Source organism: Chamaea fasciata, unplaced genomic scaffold, assembly GCF_029207755.1.
Source record: "Chamaea fasciata isolate MVZ Bird 193981 ecotype frontalis unplaced genomic scaffold, bChaFas1.0.hap1 SCAF_3, whole genome shotgun sequence".
Taxonomy (NCBI): Eukaryota; Metazoa; Chordata; class Aves; order Passeriformes; family Sylviidae; genus Chamaea; species Chamaea fasciata.
In genome coordinates, this window is record NW_027094088.1 from 94,041,788 (window position 1) to 94,063,520 (window position 21,733).

The 21,733-nt window shown below is 43.2% G+C and overlaps 1 protein-coding gene across 1 annotated transcript in view; it reads left to right on the top strand.

Annotated features, from left to right (window-relative positions):
* The first annotated feature begins 2,269 nt into the window (after positions 1 to 2,269).
* The window catches only part of ERICH1 (glutamate rich 1), a 65,381-nt gene continuing 45,917 nt past the window's right edge, over positions 2,270 to 21,733 (top strand). The window contains exons 1-2 of the mRNA XM_066179830.1: positions 2,270 to 2,351; positions 17,355 to 17,549. Coding sequence (XP_066035927.1) covers positions 2,330 to 2,351; positions 17,355 to 17,549 — 217 coding nt within the window. The 5' untranslated portion in view covers positions 2,270 to 2,329. The remainder of the gene's footprint in view (positions 2,352 to 17,354; positions 17,550 to 21,733) is intronic.

Consider the following 21,733-nt stretch of genomic DNA (forward strand, 5'->3'; position numbering starts at 1 on the left):
AAAACGTCTACTATTCCTATTTTATCTGTTTTCCAGATAAAACACAAAGATGGAAATGCAACAAATCAGAGATGTGAACAGCTGATACCACAAATACACATGCATTGTAAAATATTATCATCCATCCTCTACTCTACCCCCGGGCTGCTTTCTAAAACGTCCAGTACCATCAGTATGTTCCCTTGACACATCCCAGAGTAGAAAACGTTCAGTTACTAAGACCCTACATGAGATTTCTCCATCATCTGCACTTGAATCTGCACTGGGTCACATCGAGGTGACCATTGCTCCTCGCTGAATGCCCGCTTGCAGTCATGTACCACCGAAATGGCTAGAGGTATCCAGTGTTTCAAATTTTGTTAGTGCTGCGCTTGTGTTGCTACTGTGAAGCAGAGAGAAATAGTTACAAAACACTCCAGCGCTAAGAAGGGCACTTGCTTTCACAGCCGTGATCTTGGGCTCACACCACCTAAGGTGACGGCAACACTTAGCCACTTTTCAGGGTTTTAATTTGGAATAGATTCAAGTATCACCTGCTCCCGAGGCATAATAACCCTGTGTAAGAATGAGCCGTAACGAAGCAAAATTTGAAACAAACAACAGCAGGTTGTCGCCGTAAATTAGAACCCTTTAAGTTTGAGGGAAGTTGAGGCCGAAGCACTTGCATATGGATTTATGGCTAAGCTGTATGGCACCGGCACCGCTCTTAGAACTGGGACACCAGCAGCGGCAGGAATTAGGTTACGAAGGCGACAGAAAGCGGGGCTGTAAAAGAGCCCCTTTTCAGCACTTCCCGCCGGCTGGAAGGGTCTCCCCGCTCCCCTACCCGGACCGATCCGCACCGGCCCCACGGCAGCGGGTCGGGCCGGGCCGGCGGGGACCGCCCGCCCCGACGGTGGCGGACGCCGGGCGGTTTGCCGGCTCCGCTCCGGGAGGCGAGGCGGGCTGGGGCGCGCTCGCTCTCATGACGCTGGGTAATTATTTTATTTCTCCGGCAGACGGTGTTTCAAACGACCGCGGAGGCGCTCAGCCAGCGCGCCCGCGAACGCCGCCCTCTGCGCGGCGAGGGCCACCCGCGATCGCCCCGGTGACCGAGGGCAGGGCAGCAGATGCGCCTGGCACCCACCCCCGCGCTCCGGGTGCGCGCCCGCGGACTCTCCGAGCCCTGAGCACCCGCGGCGTGGCAGACGCGCAGAGCCGGCGCGGGGAAAGTGCGGGACTCACCTGCCGCCCGCCCCTCCTCGGTTGCCGGGCTGCCGCCCCACCGCCCCTCGGGACCGGGCCGTCCCTTCGGAGGACTGGGAGAAGCCTGGCGGAGCAGCGCGGCCCCTCCGACGTACCCGCACTCTCCCCGGCGTGGTACGGCGGACGGGAAGGGAAAGGGGGGAGCGGTGCAGGCGGCGGTGCACCGCCAGCCGCGGCTCCCCGGCCCCTCCTCGCGGGGCAGCCCCAGAATCACGCGCTGCCGAAATTTAAATCGCCCCGGCACTGCGGCTCCGCGCGAAGCAACCCCCTGCACGCCGCTTCCTTCGGCCAGACCGGCCGCACGGGAGGGGGCCAGACCGCTCAGGCACCGGGCACTGCGCCGCGCAGCCGTCCTGCCCGGGCTGTACCGAGGCGAGACCCCCGCCACGGCGACACCACGCCGGGGCCAGCGCCGCGCCGGGACGCACCGGTGATTGGGGATGACACCACAACCGACGGCGCGGCTGGCGCGCCCTGGCCCCGCTGCCCAGGCTCCCGGCCCCGACGGTGCGGTCCCCGCGCGGACCCGCGGCACCGGCACCCGCCCGGCCCCTCCGCTGCTCGTGCGGAGGCGCCTCGCGAGCAGCCCGGCGCGCCTGCCGCCCCGACGGCGACCCCTTCCCTCTCCTCCCCTTCCCCTCCCTCCATACCTTTTTCAGCGCTGACATTCTAGTGCATTATTAACGCGGCGGGTGCGGACTGCGGCGGGTCAGGATTAAGGAGACGCCGGGAGCGGGAGCAGCGGCGCGCGCCCAGCGTCCCCCGGCGCCGCTCACCCGCCGGGGCCGCCGCGCGCCGCTCACCCGCCCCTCGCGCCCCGCGCGCACCCCCGCCCTCGCTCCCGCGCGCGCGGCAGGGGCGCCCCCGCTGGCTCTGCGCAGTCGCGCGCCCCCTACCGGAGCCCGCGGGCATCACTCCTGCTCAGGCGGGGCGGGAGAGGGCGGGGCCAACCGCGCCGCTGGTACGCCCTGCTGCAGCCTCCGCCAATGGCGACGCTCGGTGCCCTGACCGACAGGCGCGGTGGCCAACAGGAAGGGGAGCGGGCGCGGGGCCGTGCGGGGTGTCTCGGAGGGGCCGCGGGGCCATGGCCGGGAGCAGGAGAAACGGTGAGAACGCGCCGTGAAGGGCGGGGGATGGTCGGTCGGTCGGTCCCGCCGTGCTGCTCCCGCGGCTGGTAACAGAGGGAGCCGGGGGGCGGCGGTGACGGCCCCGGGCGCGGTTGCTCTCAGCCGAGGTGTGTTCCGGCCCGGGCGCAGCGCGCTGCCGCGGGACTCGCTTGTTCCGCTCCTCGGCGCCCTTCCCGCGGGGAAAGGCGGTGAGAAGCTGGGCGAGCCTGTAGCGAGGGAGGCGGCGGGACAAAAGTGGCCTCGGCGGAGCCTGCCCCCTACACGGGCTCTGTGTGTGCGGGGCCGCGGAGCCTCCGGAGCTGAGCCCTCCCGACCTCCGGTGCAGCCGCTGTGGCTCGGAGGGGCCGGGGCGGGTTCTATTGCGGCGTATTCCTGCCTGGGGTGGGGAGAGAGTAAATAGCGACTTCTCTAATCACAGAGTGTTCTAAGATGGCACCTTTTCTCCTCAGTATGAGCATAACGTTCGTGCTTATTTGTTGTTAGTGACCATCTATTTTGGCTTATTTAAAGTGAGTTAGCTCACTTCTGAAATAACTGTGGTACTGTGCTTGCAAAGAATAAAATAAAGGCCTTCTGCTATCCAAGCACATCTTCAGTCAATTCCGTTTATCTAAATGTTTTATATGACACGGTGCAGAAGGAATGCAATAATCAAAGTACAGGTGTTCCATAAGTAATATCTCGTTCTTAAGGGGTGTCGAGTAGAGCTGAGCTGTGAGAGAGCTGAGTGCTTGCATCCCGTGCCTGGCTTTTGCGTTTTCAGACAGTTCCAGCTGGCATCCTGAAACTGCAATACTTCATGGGACGATAATAATTGGAGAGCGGAACTGATCAGCAAGAGTTAATGCTGATCTGGAGCTAGACTGCAACTAGACATCGTTTGAAGGAAGTATAAATGCACAGTAGTGTTCTCTCTAGTTCAGATGCAGACTTGCTGTGAGAAAGGGAGGAGTAACTGTTTTACTTCTGCACTTTGGGGATGTGAATTACAAATTGATGTTTTCTGGAGGAAAGTGAATTAGAGAGTGAATTCCTGACTTGTGAATGAATGCATGGCTCTAGAGCTGAGAATGAGGGAACTGAATTCTAATGCTCTCAAATTGTTTAAAACTGAAGGTCAGATAAAGAGCTACTTGTTTTGGTAGTGTGTCAGAGAAAGCTGAAATGATCATGCTTAGTGCATGACTTTACCGTGTAAAGTTGGAAATCATTCTTATTGTATTCAGCCACTCTAAGGAGCGGTGGCTTAAGATTGAGAAGAAAATACAGTGAGAAATACAAGGGTGTCACATGCTCCCCTCGGAGGTAATAACAAAACTAGGAGAGTTTAGAACATCATCTGATCAGCCTCTGCAGCCCATAGCATATATGAAAAGTGTTGACTTTTTATTGTGAAACTATATATATTTTTGTAAAGACAGGTGTCCTATAAAAGAACTGAGAAAGAAGGTTCAGATGCTTCTCTTTAAGGTTAGTTTTACTGTTTTTTGGTAAGAGTATGTTGAAGGTGCTGAAGACAGATTTTTGTCTGCATTGCAAGTGAACAGTGAAGCTTTTTATTTTGTCTGGAACTGGGCTGTAATACAGAATAAATGGGGTGTCAGCACCTTGTGGGTCATGGGTCTAATTGTCAGTGCAGAGAATCTAAATAGTGAAAAACCAGTAGAGCAGATAAGTGAAATGCACTTCAGTCTGCCAGGAAAGGCTGCGACAGAAGTAGCTGAGAAAGTGCAGGTTTTTTTGAGTTTTGTGGGGCTTTTTGTTGTTTACTTACTCATGTTTCAATGATTTGTGCCAGGGTTAGAGGTGCTACTGCTGTCATTCTGTGTGTCATCAACAAGGTATTGATCCTGTGTGGGACAGCTGAACTTTAATTTGTTGCTGTTAGACATCGACAGTTGCATCTTGAAAGCTTTAGTCATCATTCTTGAAAGTTTGTGCCACTCCAAAATAACACTGTCATAAAGGGTTCTATAGAGAATGATGTTCCAGCTGGTGAAGGGTAGAGTTAAGGTATTGATGCATTGATGTAGTGTGCATTATTGACTATAATTGGTAGTAAAAAAGGGTCAAAAAGTTTTGCTGCACAAGGAATGATCTAGTGGGACCACAGGAGAGCTCCTATTGGAGAGATTAAACTGGAACGCAAATATGGACACTTGATAGACATCAGTGACAAATGGTATTAAATAGAGAGTATTGCTTCAATGAGTGCTATTTTCATCTCTCAGGTGACTTGGGACAGGATTATAATGGGCATTGAAATGAGATTGCAGTTCCTTAGTTTTGGGTTTTTTTTGTTTTGATGGGTTTTTTTAAATGGCCATATCACATATTAAACGTCTTAATTCTTGCAGAAAAGCACACCATTTCTTTTTCTAGTTTCACACAAGCATTGACTGTTAGAGATTTGAGATTATTCAAATCCTTATTTTTGTCTTTCAAACTCAACATAATTTTTGGCAATGTTTTACTGGCAAAAAGATACCTTTTTAAAGTGTGTGTGTTTTCTTTCATCATATATGTTTATCAGTAAGGGAAATATTAATTGCAAATGGAGTTTGATGTCTGACATTATTTTTCTCTTGTCTGTGAGAAGTATCTTGCTCCTCCCAAAATGTGACCAAAGATTTATTGCAGCTTACCAAGATGTAAAAATTCTGTTTGGATTGTAGTTGGCTAAATTACAAATAACTGGAGGTTTTGTGATTAAATGTAGAAGTTGCACTAGCGTAAAGTGTACTTGACTCTGCCATTGAAACCTTTTATGGGAGGGGCTTAAAAATTTTTTGTTGCTGACCTTGCTGTTGTGCCTGGATGAGAAATGTCAAGGAGAAAGGCCAACAAGGTAGTGAAAGAAGCAGAAATGATACACCCAATGGTTTTCTATGTAGAAAGCCTGCAAGGGGAGCACATACTCCCAGAGAGCAGAGCCTTACATGATGTGCTCTTTAGGGTTCTGTGTTTTGTGTGGGTGGCTGTTTGGGGTTTCTGGTTTATTTCGGGAGATGGAGTGTGTGGTGTAGGGTTGGTTTGTTTGTTTGTTGTTTGGTTAGGGAGTTTCAGCAATTCTTGCATACTTTGCATTGAGATAGGATGGTCCACAAATGGTGGGTGGGACTGTTTAAACATGCTGGGATATATTTAGGAGCAGGTGTATGAAGCTGTGTTATTTAGTAAAAGTGGTGGAGATGGTGGTGTATGCCATTAAGGTGTGTCTGTCTGTAGTTATTTTGCCTATGTAAACATTCAGTGTGTAATGCCTCTCACTCAACACTGGTTTGCTCTTATTATAAAATACATCTCTGGAATCTGTTACCTCAGAGCAGAGCAGCTCACAGACTCACCTGCTAGAATCAGAAAAGTAAAAGTGAGAAAACTCGCTTGGTTGAGACAAAGACAGTTTAATAGGTAAACCAAAATCCATGCAAGCAAAGGAAAAGGATGAGTTCATTCACCATTTCCCATGGGCTGGCAGGTGTTCAGCCTTCCCGAGAAAAGCTGCACTCCATAAGTTGTAATAGGGACTTGGAAAGACAGACACCATCACTCTGAGCATTCCCCCCTTCCTTCTTTCCCCCAGCTTTATATGCTGAGCATGTCATCCCATATGGTTTGGGATATCCCTTGAGTCAGTGTTCCAGATGTGTCCCCTCCCAATTCCTTGTGTCATTCCAGCCTTCTTCACCGGTGGGATAGGTAGCAGAAAGGGCCTTAAGACTGCTCAGCAATAATGGAAACACCCTTGTATTATCAACCCTGTTTTCAGCACAAATCCAAAGCATAGCCCCATACCAGCTACTATGTAGAAAATTAACTCCATCCCAGCCAAAACCAGCGCAGATTGTTATGGCAATATGTGATTTCATATGTTTTCAGTTGTGTTTAGTTCTAAAGGTTGAAAATTATTCTCAAGAAGTTTGGATTTCTGTGGGTTGCCTAATGACTTAAATTAAAACTCCATTTATGTCTAGAAAGAAAAGAAAAATTCAGCTGAGTTTGAACTTCCAACTTGGGGTGTTTGGTGTAAAATTGATTTCTGTTATATGTATATGTAGGAGTGCTTGCAGAAGTTTCTTGATATTGTTATAATCAAATCTTGAAATCACTGCAAAGGGTGATATATTTGCTCTTTGAAGAAAGCTATGTAGAAATTCAATTACATTTGTATTTTATATAATATGACCTTATGAAGATTCCTTTTGAATAACACTTTTGTTTGTGCTCAGTGATACGACACCTGCCAGTTTCATGGTTTGGTTTTTAAATACTGGTATATTTACCTTCATTTTAGCTTGTTTCTTCTCCTCATGTGGAACTGTCTGTTTAAAATTTGCAAATTTTTTTTTCTCTTCAGTAATCTGAACTCAGAATGACTTGCAGGGTTTTGTGTTTTACTTTTGGATTTTTACTGTTTTCAGCTGTTTTCCATATTACTACTATTATTTATTAAAACATTTAACTTTGGCCCGTGTGTGGCATAGTTTGATCTTCACTTTTAGCCATATTCTCTTTGCATCCAGATTTAGGTTGAAGATTTAAACTTTCTGAAACTTTATACCTGTATTGGCAGCAGATTGGTCTCAGTGAGCAGTGATGTTTTAAGTGCACAGCCTTCCCCCTTCCCTCACCCAAATCTGTCCAGAAGTGAGAGGAAAAAATGTCGCATAGATTTACAGAATATACTGAATTGGAAGGGAGCACAAGCATCACTGGAGTCCGGTTTCTGTCTCTGCACAGCACCATCCCCAGGAGTCACACCATGTGCCCAAGAGCACTGTCCAAATGCTTCTTGAGCTCTGTCAGGCTGCTGTGACCCCTTCCCTGGAGAGCCTGTTCCGGTTCCCAGCCACTCTCTGGGTGAAGAACCTTTTCCTGATACCCAATCTAAACCTTCCCTGACACAACTTCAGGACCTCAGGTCCTGTCACTGGTCACCACAGAGAAGAGATCTGTGCCTGCCCCTCTTCCCCTCATGAGGAAGTTGTAACTGCAGTGAGGTCTCCCCTCAGTATCCTCTTCTTCAGGCTGAACAAAGTGACCTCAGCCACTCCTCACACGACTTCCCCTCAAGGCCTTTCCCATATTTCTAGGTCTCTTTTGGATTCTCTGTAACTGCTTTGTATCTTTCTTACATTGTAGCACTCAAAACTGCATAGAGGGTTTGAGATGGGGCTGTAGCAGCACAGAGTAGGACAATCTCCTCCCTTGCCCAGCTGGGCCTGATGCCCTCCAGAACACAGTGGACCCTCCTGGCTGCCAGGGCACTGCTGACAGTCTTGTGCAACTGCAATTTACACTTGGTTCAACTCAGTGGCCACAATTATGATTATTAATGATATTCACCAAAGTTGAGCTTTACTAAGGGTGTATGAGATACCTTTAGATGTTTTCAGTGAGGTCTGTTGGATTGTGCCAAGTGAGAAAAAGAGGATGGTGCAGAGTGAGAAACACATTTTTGAGTTTTGTAGAAGATGGATCGTATGCACAAATTGGAACTATAGTGAGGATGTCTGTTTTTCCAGGAGTGCAGTAGCAATACACGTTTTGCAGGGTTTCACTACAAGGCGGATGGGTTCTTATGAACAGTGGAACAAAATCCTGGTGTTCTCGTTGTGGTTGTGCAGCTTCTCATCATCTTTGTCATGTCAAGTTTATTAGATGTCTAGGAGCTTGTGGCTGCAATTAAGGTGGCCTGCTGACAGATCTCTGAAACCTGTGTTGAGACAGGATGGCACCATCTATTAGTCACATTCTTGTTGAACTACAGTCATGTAGAGTTTGCTGACAGATGTAACATCAGTCTTACTGATCTGAAACTGCAGTGACAGACTGTGCTTGGTCTAGCTGAATAAGTTTCTTTTAAGCTAAGAAGAGAAAAAAATGTTGGCTTTTTCTAGCAATAAGTTACTGTTTTGTATCTGCAGTTGCTCTGAACTGCATTGGTCTGGAGGCTCACAGGTCAATCTCCCTTTGTAATAACTCTCTTTGCAAGAACTGCTTGATTTAGGTGAACACATAGGTATGGGGTGTTTAATCACTATGTTCTTTTTGTTTCCTACCTTTCAATCCTACTGATATGTGCCATATACTTAAATAAGCTGCAGCTGTTCAAAAGTTGTCTCACAGACAGGAGAATTCTGTATTACTGAGTTTAAGATAACAAAGTGTGTTTCCATGTGCTATAAAAAGTAATGCTAAAAAGACAAATGGAGACATATTTTACCAACTAATATTTTAGAGCACAAAACTGGATTTTTCCACTGTGGCTCTCAAACCTGTAATAAAGAATAAGACAAGTGTAAAATTAGGGCAATTAGCATCTGATTTTTTTGTCTAATGGGATGTTGAAGACTAATAGATGCTGTTTCAGTGAGAATAACGTCAGTGGTCTTGAGACAAACCTTGATATTGTGAAGTTATTATTACACACTAGATATAAAATGGTAGCATCCACATTTCTTGTGCAGCTCCCTGTGATGTTTTGGTTAACAACCATACTGAGATGCAGCTGATACTTAGTAGTTCAAGCACAGAATTCATGTGACCTTGGATACATCTAAATTCTTCCATTATTTCACTCCCAAATAGTACATGTAGGTTCTTTTCACCTTTAAATATGTAATAATAGCTTTAGCAGTTAAAACCATCTGTTATGTGTAATGTCAATGAGACCAACTGTAGATCTGTAGAGGACCATTCCCTCCTGTGAAGAACTGTACAAATTTTTCCCTTTAAGATCTCACTAAAGTTTTGTGAGTCCTGTAGAACTAAAAGATTGTCTAAGGACCTAGTCAAGTTTCAAATAATCAGTTTGTGATATCGGCATCTCACCATGGTTTTTCTATTCAGTCTCAGTTTTAGAGTTTTGTAGTTCAAAAAACAAAGCCAAAAAAACCTGACAACAACCAAGCAACTCACCATAGCTTGTGGGAGAAATGGGATGAACAGCCTTTGTTCAAAAAAAGTGCTCTCTTGCTGAAGGCTGATAATTAAAAGTAAGGTATATGAGGCTGAGAGACTGCTTTCCAAGCCAAAAGAGACTTCAGAATCAAGATTTCTAACCTGTAGGGAGATCTCCATGGGAAACATATTCCTATATAATGTAGGATTCCTTAACCTAGTAAGGAGAGGAAGAAAAAGGTCCAATGCTGAAAACAGTAAAGTTTTTCAAATCTGCATAGCAAACATGGTCTGTGTGTGTGTGTCCTATGCCAAAGGTGATTAGGCACTGGAAAAAACCCTAATATGAACTATGGAGTTCCTCTGGAGTCTTTTGAAGTATATTAAAAGTATTGAGATACAAGTTTTTGGGTCTCAGTGTAGGCAGGTGTGTAGAAGTACTTCTCCCAGTCATTCAGACAAGATGGAGTAGTACGTTTTCTGGCCTTAAGATGGAAGTGAATTCTGAAATATGAAGCTGAAAAATTACTTGGTGTCTTCCTCAAGAAAGCACGTCATAAAATAGCAGTGCTCTTTGGAAGGAAGGACTATAAATTCATAGATAGATGCGATTTAGTCTGAAGTATGAAGACTGAAGATGTAGTTGATGATCTGCAGGATGGCCTCCTATTCCACTAAACACAAGATCTTGTAAGCTGTTAGCTTCTGTGTTTGTCTACAAGTGCCTCTTGAATGAGACTGTCAGCTTCAGCCTGAATTTTCTGCTGCAGATCTCACAGTCCTTGCTTTTTTATCCTTTTTTTATCCTTTAGCTTCTGTTGTAAGAGCCTGTTACCATAGCTTCGCCTGCAGGGTGAGGACTGCTTGCAGACTGGGAGCACAAAGCAAAATACTGTACCCATTCCTGTGTACATAAAACTGTACTTTGGTCACAGCTGGGATTCTGCGTGTTTCACTGTTTTTTCCCCCAGCTGGAAAGATCAATTTTGTTATTCCCATGACACTGCTACAGTGCTTTGCTTTGGTTTGCATGCACTGTCCATGGTGAAGTGGAAATACTTCACTCTTGGCAAAACTGACCTTGCTGATTGCAAGAAAATCACATTTTCTGTTTTTTTCTCCTGACTTGAACAAGACCATCCCGTCTTCAATGTTAGATACAACTTTTAGATGGTCTGAACTGTCAAGCTACACAGAATGTAATTGCATGTCACTGCATTGTTCTTTTGTCATGTCCCTGCATAGCTTGAATGTTTTTGGTAAAAATGAGGGGGAGTGGGAAAACAATACCCTGTTCAGGTGCCATGGAATGTTTTGTAGTGGTTAATTACTCTCTTTCTTCCTTGATTTTAATCTTTTGGTAGTTGCTAAACTGATATCCCAAATCTGGGAATCTTCTCTGCAGCTAAGTGATCTCCATGCAGAGGATTTTGAAGTTAATGACTAAATAGCTATTCATTTCCCGCAGGACTAGAATATGTTGCGCGCACACACAGGCTCTCTTGACTTAATTCAAGCCTTTTGTTCTCTGCCATTTCTAGCAATGGTTTGGGGTCTTTGAGCTTTCAGCTGATTCCTTTTTGTTTTGCTTGTGCTGTTTTGGCTGTGGGGCTTGATGATTGGAGGTTTTGGTTTTTTCCAAGGTCAGTGTGTGTATGTGTGTTTGTGAGTTTGTGACTTTTGCTTGTGTTGGGAAGTTTAGGTCAAGGTTGATAAATTTAATTATCCTCGGAGGTTCTGTGTATTGATTTCCCTTTGCTCTAACAGGGGCCTGTACTCAGTGCACCATCATCTCTACTGAGTACATCTTGGGCACCCAGAGGCTCATTGGCAGAATTGGTGTCTTGTGTACACGAGGTCTCTGGAGTGGTGTCTAATTTGCAGGGAAAACAGGACACCATCAGGTGCATGCCATCAGGCACCATAACTTCAGACTGAATTTTGCCCTGGTGGCTGAAATACAAACTGAATGCCTTTGTTTTTGTGAGGCTTGCAGAGCCATGTCCCGAGAATCATTGTGTTAGGCCAAATAAACACAGAGCAAAGACTTTTGCTCATCAGTTTGGCCAGCTGAGCAACTCCTTCAGAAAGAATCGCAAAGACTCAAACTATCCTGTATGATTAAAGGAAAGCTAATCTTTGTGGGGAATGGTTTAAAGAAATGGACAGCTCCTAGCCTGAAGTTATAATCAATCTTCCCCCTGCTAGCTGGTAAGAATAGCAGTCTAGCTAACATTTTCTGTCTGTAGCGGTCTTTTAAAATGCTTTTACACTCCGTTGCTCTGGGTCCTGATAAACACAGTCATCTCTTTTTCAAGAATCATTCTTTTTCAGGTGGTTCCCTTGAGGATCTCTGGTGAAGAGTGTCCAGCCATGATTAAGGGAAGAAGAGATGATCCATGCAATGGGATTGTTATACCCAACTAGTCAAGGCCCTCCACAGTTTGCTCTAGTTGATCCTGCTCGGAGTTTTGGGATTTGACTGAGTGGTGTCTGGAGGTCCCTTCCAACCTTAACAGTTGTGTGATTTTTATGATCATGTTGTAAAGTAACTGTCCTGTCATGACCTTCATATGAGATGTGGTACTTGCATGATAAAAGACACTTCAAGGATTTACTTGAAGTATATGCAAGTAAATATTCTCCATTTGAATACTGGAGAGTAATTCTTCACTAAGAGAGCTGAACTGAACATTTTAATGAAGCCTTGTCCATATGTTGTGCATGAGGATTATCATTTTGTCTGCTCTTTCTGTCCTTTTTCATTCTGCTGTACTATCTTCCCTTCTGCTGTAGCAGAAATAGCATATTAGCACATCTTGCGCATAGGATGGTTTCAAAAGTTCCTGATTCTTCCCCTTTTGGAAAGTTTCTGTTTGTAGGAGAGACAAAGAGACCAAGTAGGACAACTTGCAAGCTTCACAGAGTTCAGTGCTTCCAATGCCACTTTACTTTGTTCTTGCTACCCAGCTTTGACTTAAGTAGGCAGGAGGCAACCAAATGAGAGTGTGGTGGGAGTACTTACAGCGTGGACGACAAGTAGCCGGAAGTATGTGGCAAGCATTCCCCACAGAAATGGTTTTGAGGAAGCGGTTGCTGCACAGGAACATTTCTGATGTTGTTCAGAACTCAATTTGTTTAGTTCTTCAGCATGCTTTTGTTACAGTCTGTAGTCCTAACTGAGTTTTAGGTCATGCTAAATCCAACCCCAGAATGTTCATAAATCTGCAGTGCTATTTCAGTGTCTTTGTGGAAGTCTGCTTATGTTTGTAATATGAATTCAGTCAAGGTGTCAGTTTAATACAGAGGTGCCAAAAATGCATTTATTTGAAGGAGGCTCTTACTCCTCTTGCAAAATTAGTAGCAGAAAGATTATGGATATTCACAACTTGTATCAGTAGCCAGCATGTGTTCTGCATTGTATTTCTTAGAGTTACACTTTGCTTTCTTTCTGTGATGTCAAACTGTAGAGACCCGGTGCTTTTTCAGTTTTCTGATGTATTTGTACTTCAGTATTTCCAAACATGAGTTGTCCAGAAATGGCTATGGAACTAGTTTGGTACCTATTGCAGCTTGTTCTCATGTCTGAAAATACTGGCTCCTTTTTGTCACTGAGGAATTCCTGGAAAGTCAAGTGTTACGGTGTTTCTTCAGCTCATCACACAGTAGGAACATTTTAATAGTGCTGCATGTTTTCAGTTGGAAAGGGTTTGTTTTTTTTTTTCTTTTAAAATTAAGTGAAAAGCTTAATCAGAATCAAAAGACCACATGAACCTATACAGTTCCTCCATCAATTATGTTGGCGGGAAAACATTGTCAAGAAATGACTATGTGGTTATTAACTTGACTATGCTATGGCTATGGTGAGAGTAAGTCTAACTCCATTTTGAAACTCTAATAGGTAAGATGCATTTCTGGTAGTAGGTTTTTTTGCTTGAATTTCCTTTATTGCTAATTTTCTGTTAAGGGGTAGTTATTTTTAAGGGTCTGAGCAGTTCTTAGTAAATGGACTGATCTCTGATGCTGAATAGTACCAGAGATTAGGTTAAGGAGAGGTTTTCAATAGGGAAGAACTGCTCTATGGCATCAGGCAAGACCACTTTCCTGTGGTTGAGCCAATGCTTATGGATATCACATGATACCTTTCTTTCAAGTAATTGCAGCGATAAAACCCTCTGGAAAGGTTCCTTTGTCATCTGAAAAATGTTTTGGTAGCTCAGTTCTGAGACTGTTAACTGCAAAGCAGAGTGCTGCTTTGGAGCATGTAAAGATGCTGAGGATGGCAGAATGGGTATTCCTCAGAGCCTAATTCCTTTGTTCACTTATACTGAGGACTGCTTTGTTGAAAAGGATTTGGACTGCAGGCAGATTTTTATTTTATTTTTAATTCAGACTAGAATATACTTAGGATTCCAAATAGTTCAAAATAATTCAGTCAGTTTTTTCAGCACTCTCTGGTGATTCTAGGGATACTAACCAAATCCACAGATGATACAAAACTGGGAGGAGCTGTTGACTCCCTCTAGGGCAGGAAGGCCCTGCAGAGAGACCTCAACAGATTTAGAGGGCTGGGCAATCACCAACCACAGGAAGTTCAACAGGTGCTGGATTCTGCACCTGCCATGGGCCAACCCTGACTGTACAGACAGACTGGGGAATGAGATTCTGGAAAGCAGTGCTATGGAAAGGGACCTGGGGGTCCTGGTCAGTGACAAGTTGAACATGAGCCATCAGTGCCCTGGCAGCCAGGAGGGACAACTGTCCTGGGGGGCATCAGGCCTGGCATGGCCAACTGGGCAAGGGAGGGGATTGTCCTGCTCTGCTCTGCACTGGAGCAGCCTCATCTCCAGCACTGGGGGCAGTTTTGGACACCCACAATATAAGATATTAACATATTAGAGAGCATCCAAAAGAGACCTACCAAGATGGAGAAGGGCCTTGAGGGGAAGTCATCTGGGGAGAAGCTGAGGTCACTTTGTCTGTTCAGCCTGGAGAAAGGGAGACTGAGGGGAGACCTCATTGCAGTTACAGCTTCTTGTAGGGGGAAGAGGAGGGGCAGGCACAGATATCTTCTCTGTGGTGAACAGTGACAGGACCCAAGGGAATGGCCTGAAGTTGTGTCCAGGGAGGTTTAGGTTGGGTATCAGGAAAAGGTTCTTCACTCAGGGGGTGGTTGGGCACTGGCTCCCCAGGGAAGTGGTCACAGCACCAGCCTGACAGAGCTCAAGAGTCATTTAGACAAAGCTCTTGGGCACATCTTGAGGATTGTCCTGTGCAGGGACAGGAGTTGGACTCTGTGATCCTTGTGGGACCCTTCCAACTCACCTGACCTTGTGATTCTTCGTTCACCTGAGGAAGGTGTTTTGCTGAGATTCATTGCTTCCTGCTGTCTTCAGAAGGCTTGAAATAGGTTTCAAATGAGGACCTTGTAACCTCTAAATGTCAACATTGCTCATTTGTATTTTGTTACAGTTTTTAGAAATTACTAGTAATATTAAGAGAAGACTTGTGTCAGTGCTGAGATGCTCTCACACAGATGTGAAAACTTTGTAGGCAGTAAAGAAATGCCTCACTTCACACCTTGCTGCTTCTTCTAGTGTCTGCTGAAAACTCCAGCGAAGTGGATGCTGCTTTGATGAGTCTATCACTGTTCCTGATTAGATACTTCTTTCTGAGCAAAAGAGATTTTTATCAAAGAATAACCTCCTCAGTGTTCATACCCTCCAAGGCAGGCATTCCATCAGCTTGCTTTCTCAAGCAATGGTATTAAAGATGGGAAGAGTTCCCCATGGGAATTAGAAGGAATGAATGTATCCCAGCAGGTCTCATCTTGCTTTCTGAAGTAATGCTATTGTGTGTATGAGTATAGTCCCTCAACTTTTAAAATGGAAAGGAAAAGGTGTTTTAATTTGGGGGAGCGGGGCGATGACTAGGGAAATCAGTTTTCAAGATGGGGAGCATTAAATCCAGTGTAGTTATGAGGAGGCTGCTCTTCTCAGCAGATTTGGAGATTTATTTGCATATCTAGATTGATCAGTATGTCAATGATCATTTGCTTTGGAAGAATAGTTCCCTCAGTACAAGTGCTTGAATATTAATCTGTGTGCTGTTTGTGGATGTGCTAGAGTTAATTTTCTTTATAACCGCTCCTGTGGTGATGTGTTTTCTCTATTTGTGGTGAAAATAGTGTTGATGACTCAGACATCTTTTTGTTCCTGTTGAGCAGTGCTTACATGGAGTCAAGGTCTTTTCAGCTCCTTACCCCACTCCACCAGTGAGGAGGCTGGGAGTGCACAAGAAACTGGGAGGGGAGACAGCTGGGACAAGTCACCCCAGCTGACCCAGGGGGTATCCCACACCAAATGGTGTCATACTCAGCATACAGAGCCAGGAGAGGAAGGAGAAAATGAGGCACATTTGTCTTCCCAAGTCAACACTGTTTGTGGTGGAGCCCTGCGTTCCTGGGGCTGACTGAACACTGCCTGCCCATGGGAAGTGATGAATGAAGTCCATGCTTAGCTTGTGTGCATGACTTTTGCTTTACCTATTACACTGTCTTTACCTCAACCTATGAATGGTCTCAATCCTATCTTTCTGATTCTTTCCCCCATTCCATGTGGGGGGAAGTGACTGAGCAGCTGGGTTTAATTGGTTAATGCCTACTGGCATTAAACCATGACATTTAGTAAGGGCTGTACTGTAGTTTATTAAAATGCTCAAGTGTTAGGAGCAGCACTTGGGGAAAAGATTCAGGATAAATCTCTTAGATAATTTGCTTTAGAGACCGAGATCTGCAAAAGGCAGATAACTTTGTCTCATTACACTGGTTATTTCTGTCTACTTTCTTTGGCTGAGGAGAGGAATTGTGGATTTTTGTCTTTCTAGCTGTAAACCAATGTGGCAGGGGAACCTTACGAGAGCTTACAGTCACTTGGTCATGTCTATCTGGAAACTGTAATCATAGCCCATAACAAAGCATTCTCTCACGTAGTTAGGCATTTACATGAGACAGCATAGTTGCCAAGGTACACTGAAGGTTCAGGGATGAAGGTTTTTTTCAGTTGTGAAGTAGTTCATTGACAAGTTATGTGACGATAAAATGTATTTCTGCTAAGCTGCAGTGGGACGCATTCTTCTTTCAACAAGTTAAGTTCTTTTCTCTTGGCAGAATTATTTCATTATGAATCTGCAGCAGGTTGCTTGTATAGTGTCCACAGAATGTATATTAAAGTTGCAGTTTACATAACATTTTTCTCCAGATGTCTTTTTTCCCACCCCCACATCCCACAATATCTCCTTGACCGCATAGAATTCATGAAACTAGACATGTTGCTTTGCAATAGATAAAACCTTTTATTGCTTTGCAATAGGTAAAACCTTTTATTTTATACTTTAGTATAATGTCTTTTTAAGTTTTTGAAGTATACATGTATATATAAAAAAGATAATGGTTTTGGTAATGACTAGATTATTTGCATGTATTTCTTTAATCAGATGATGCTTGCATTTGACTAACTTGTAGCAGATTGTCAGTGTCGTCAGCAATGGGCCCATAAGAAGAAGAGGCGTAGAAGAATACTGATAATTCTGTAGAAATAACTGGTTACCATGTGTTTCTGCTGCTGTCTACTTCTAGTTTTTCTGTGTGATTAAATCGTTGTAGCTTACTGATTTTAATGAGTAATCCAATTGCGGTGCCTCTGTGCCAGGAGAGACCTGCATTTTGAGCAGCGTTATGACACTTGTATAGGAAGATTCTTGTTTTAAAAATCACTGTGTGTTTAGTCTGTAAATGTACTGTATTAATTTATTGCCAAATTGTAGTCAAATAGAAGACTTTAAATGTAACTTTGCTAGTGAACTCTGGTGTTTTAAAGCTGTTTTTCTGATTCAGGTTTTGAATTTAAATATGTTTATTTTCAGTTTCACCTGTGAGAGGTAGGGACTACTCACAACAGACATCCATGGAATATGAGGGAAATTGTCTCACGTCAATTAGTTGTTAGGGTTTCTGAAGTTTTAAAGTATTTTTTAAACACTGCATTTCTTCCTGTTAAAAAATGTTTTCTTACCCTGCAGTGTTCTTGGCGAAATTACTGAAACGACTCTATGGTGAAACTTCATCATCTTCTCTTGTTCATACTTCAAGTAGAGAAGAGGAGGTGGTTCTTGAAAATCTTGGATCAAAATCTAAAGAAAAGAATTTGGATAACATTCAGATTTCATCAGCAGATGCTAGCACATCAACTAAAACACCCTGTGAATCATTTCAAGGTGAGACTATGTTGTAATTTTTCTGATAATATGCTTTTAAATATAGCTGCTTTATTTCAGAGCAGTGTAGTGTGTCGTTTTTCTCATCTATTGATACCTACAGATGAATTTGAGTAGTAGAGATAGTGGTACTTAATACCTGGAACACTTGAGGTCCTGTGAAAGTCAAGAAATAGTCTGGGTGTATATATTTGGATGCAGCATTTAGCAATAGTGAATATGAAAGTTTGGTGTAAACTGTAATTGTCTTTGATGTAATGTCTTTTAAATAGTGATAAAATGACTTCTACTGGCATAGCTCTGCTTAGCTTAGAGATCAAGATGAAAATTGGTGGGAATACATGATCCTGCTCTTGTGCTGCAACAGAAACCCCATGGGGAACACAAATCCAACTGAAGGCAAATATTAATTCAGAGACTGTTAGTCCCTTGAAAAAGAGCATTATGTTGTGTGGGTTTATGCAGTGAACATGGCACATGAATACTTGAACAGGTAAGTAAAAATCCTTTTTTTTTTTTTCCAAATAAGTAATAGAATGTGAATGGCATGCCAAAAGGTGGAGCTGGAAAATGAGGTAGCTGTGGTATTACTTGTGGGTAAAGGGCTTTGTGCACAAGTATAGAATAAGTGTGAATTGCTTTGTATTCAGCTAAAACCAGATTTTGCCATGACTAGAAGGCTGTTAAACTGGCTAGAAAAAGAAAGTTATGTTTCCCAAGAGTATAAAAAGCTTTCTCCAGGGAAGATGGTCAGCTCTCCTTCTTACTTGCTCACAGGGAAGAGCTGGTTGTGGATGTGGTCTGGGGCCAGAGAGTAATGTGCAGAAAGAAGTGAGCAGAATGATTAGCAGGGTTAGAACTGTGTGCTCCATAGTAACAGATGTTTGTCTTGTTCAGTGCTCTGCCTGGTACGATTAAATATGAGAAGATTGGTCTGAATTTCAAAGAAGCTCTGAAGAGCTGGTTGAACAATAACCTCTCAAAGCACAAGAATGGCTTATTTTGACATGCGGAAAACTAAGCCAATGTGGCAGGATGCCTAACTGAGCTCAGATGTGTCTGGGGGAGCAGCAGAGAGAAGGTGAAGGAAGGCTAGCTGGGACAAGGGTAGGCACAGGAGCTGTGTCATCACTGTGGAAGCAGTCCCACAGTTCCTGGCAAAGAACAGAACGTCAACCAACAATCCAGTGACACTGGGCATATTAATAGTGACAAGGCAGGTCTGAGGTCAAGCCAGTATGTCAGGTCTGTGTCAGGGTGTGCATCAGTTGGTCTGAAATATCCCTCTAGTCAGTTCGGGTCACCTGTCCCAGCTGTGTCTCCTCCCAGCTGCGTCTTCTTCCATTCACCCCCAACTTCCTCACCAGCATGGCAGTACAAAAAGCAGGAAATGCCTTGGCTCTGTGCAAGCCCTGCTCAGCAATAACAAAAGCATCTCTGTATTATCAACCCTGTGTTCAGCCCAAATCCAGAACATGGCCCTGTACCAGCCTCTGGGAAGAAAATTAACCCCACCCCAGCCGAAACCAGCACGCCATTACTGTAATAGAAATTTGCATGCAACTTTCAGCTTCTGCAGTTCTATATGTTTCATACTCAATTTGGTTTCCAAGATTAGTACTTTTGGTACTTCTTTTGTGTAATCAATAATGAAAAGCATATTTTCAAAAGGTTGATAAAGCAAAGCATTAAATTTATTCTGTACAATGATATGTGATAGCTTTGGGAACTAATGGTCCTTTCAAAATAGGTAACAGGCTATTTAGTTGCTCTATAATAAAGGTGTGCTAATTATACCAACTATGGAGTAATTTCTTAAGCTAAAACTATCTTCATTTGTAGTGAATCTATTCCATTCCTTATAAATTAGGGCCTGGCAAAACTCCCACTGAAATGGGAGGTGAGAGGGAGAATTTATTGGACTTTGTGATTTATAACTCCTCTGATTTGTTTATACCTGCTTCCTAATGCAATATTCTTCAAGGTAGTGAAAGAAAAGCTTTTTATTCAGAATCCTAATACAGGGAAATGTAGCTTATGGGATAGGAAACATGGAGTTAAAAGAATAGGTTTATATTTAGGATTTTCACAGCAGAGCAACAAGGCTGTTTTTGAAATTAACAGAAAACTATAACTTGAGTTTTTCTGTTGAAAGCATGCAAATGCCACAGTAGTACAGTAAGGGTTCTACCTTGAATCCAGTTCAACATATAAGTACTTAAAAAAAAAAAAAAAAAAGAAAGAAGCCTTGAAGTGATAAACTCATAAGAAAAAAAAGATAATTCAATTACCCATCTGGGAAACCAACACACAACCATTCTTTTCTGGTTGTGATTTTATTTAAGTTTAATGAGCTCTTGCATTTACATGTGGTGATTTTATAGGATTGGACACTGAACATACATGTTTAGAGATAGGTAGAAGGTCTGAGCTATAAACTCTGTGGCCTTGGTGAAGGAAAAAAACATAAAAGCATTGATTGATTTTTTTTTTTATCATAAACTGTTTTAAGTGACTTCTTACTTACAGACCAAAGACTATGGGCATAACTACAAGGCAGCTGATGGTTTAAGTAGCACTAGTCAAAGATGGTTAATTGAAAGCAACAATGGAAAATGAGGGATTTTTCTTTCATAAATACTAACTCTTTCCTAGTTTGACAGTGATTATTTCAGTCCTACAAAATACTACTAAGAATGATCTGGTGTCAATAAAAGGTTGAGGATTTCTTTGAAAATAAACTGTCTTAGTTCTTAAATATTTTCTAGCATTAAATAACAGATTTTACTATTAAACTCATCACAATGTTCCATTAACTTTTAACAGTTATTCTCAGATTGTGAAACACCATTACCAATTTCTCTCAGCTAAACCACCATCACCTTCCCCCTGTGAGATTCTGATTTTTATTGGAATGCAGTTTGCAGCATTGCCTTTAAATTTTATGGGCATGTCTCTCTTGTCCTTCCAGATGCAGGCTTTTAAGATCATACTTTTATATCCTGTAAATATTTGCATTTACATGCTTTTTTGAGACCAGGTTGAAGTTCAGATGCTTAAGAAGAGGGAACATCAGGACCCATGTTAATGATTGATTTGTTCTCATTTAATTTTGGATAATTAACAACACAGTGTCAGGGTTATTCCATAAAGCTCCCCATATTGTTCTGGAACTGAAGCGTACAGTAAGACCTGGAATAACTGGAGGTGGAAGGCAAATTCTGAGGGACACTGCCTTTGTAACTATAGAGAGGCCTTCTGAATGGTATTTGCATTTTCTTCAGGAAGGTGGTAGTTCTATTAGGCATGGAGAAAACGTGGTGGTGTCATGTTTCTTCTGGACCCCAAAGAAGAGTAGTCATATCTTTTTACTTGAAAAGAGAAGTTTTGGATTTTTTTAAAAACAAACCAACTGAAACAAAAAAACCACACACACATACAAAAAAAAGTCTACACCCCTTCCCCCCCAAAAAAACCCAGCCAACCAAAAAACCAACCAACTAAACAAATGACAAACCCAAATGAAAACAAAGCACTTGCCTGTGTGCAGAATTTCAGTTTCAGGGCATAGATAGTAAGATACACCTTCCCTTTCGATTATAGTTGTCCTAAATCAGACTTTTTTCCCTTTTTGTACCAAAATACTTAGTGAGGAAATGAATGTAACCGAAGTAAGGATTCCTATTCCCCAGGACAATTAGAAAAGACTTTCTAAATATTTCTCCTTTTGAGGAACTTGATTCATCCATTGCCAGGACTATAGTTCTTAATTTCAAAAGATGTAATAAAAGATTTTTTTTCCTACTTCAGCATAAAGAGGATCTAGATTACCATCTTTATTACCATAAACCATCTAAAAGTTACACACGTAATGAACCTGATTCTTACGGTACACAAAGCATTAAAAGAGCAAACGGAGGGTTGAAAGCTCCTAAAATAGGAGAAGATTTTTCTTAAACTGAGGATATGTTGTGAATATGCTTCCAAATGCTGTATTAAATATGCTCTAAAACTTGCTGTATCACAAAAAAAAAAAAGTATCTGGCAAAAGACTGAGCATTTCAAAATATAAATTGCTCACATGGTTATGGGCTTTGGCTAAATTCTGTCCCAAGAATTGGTTTTTGTTAGTTTTTGACCTTTGTTAGAGCCAGATCTACTTACAACAAGGATTAATATAATGA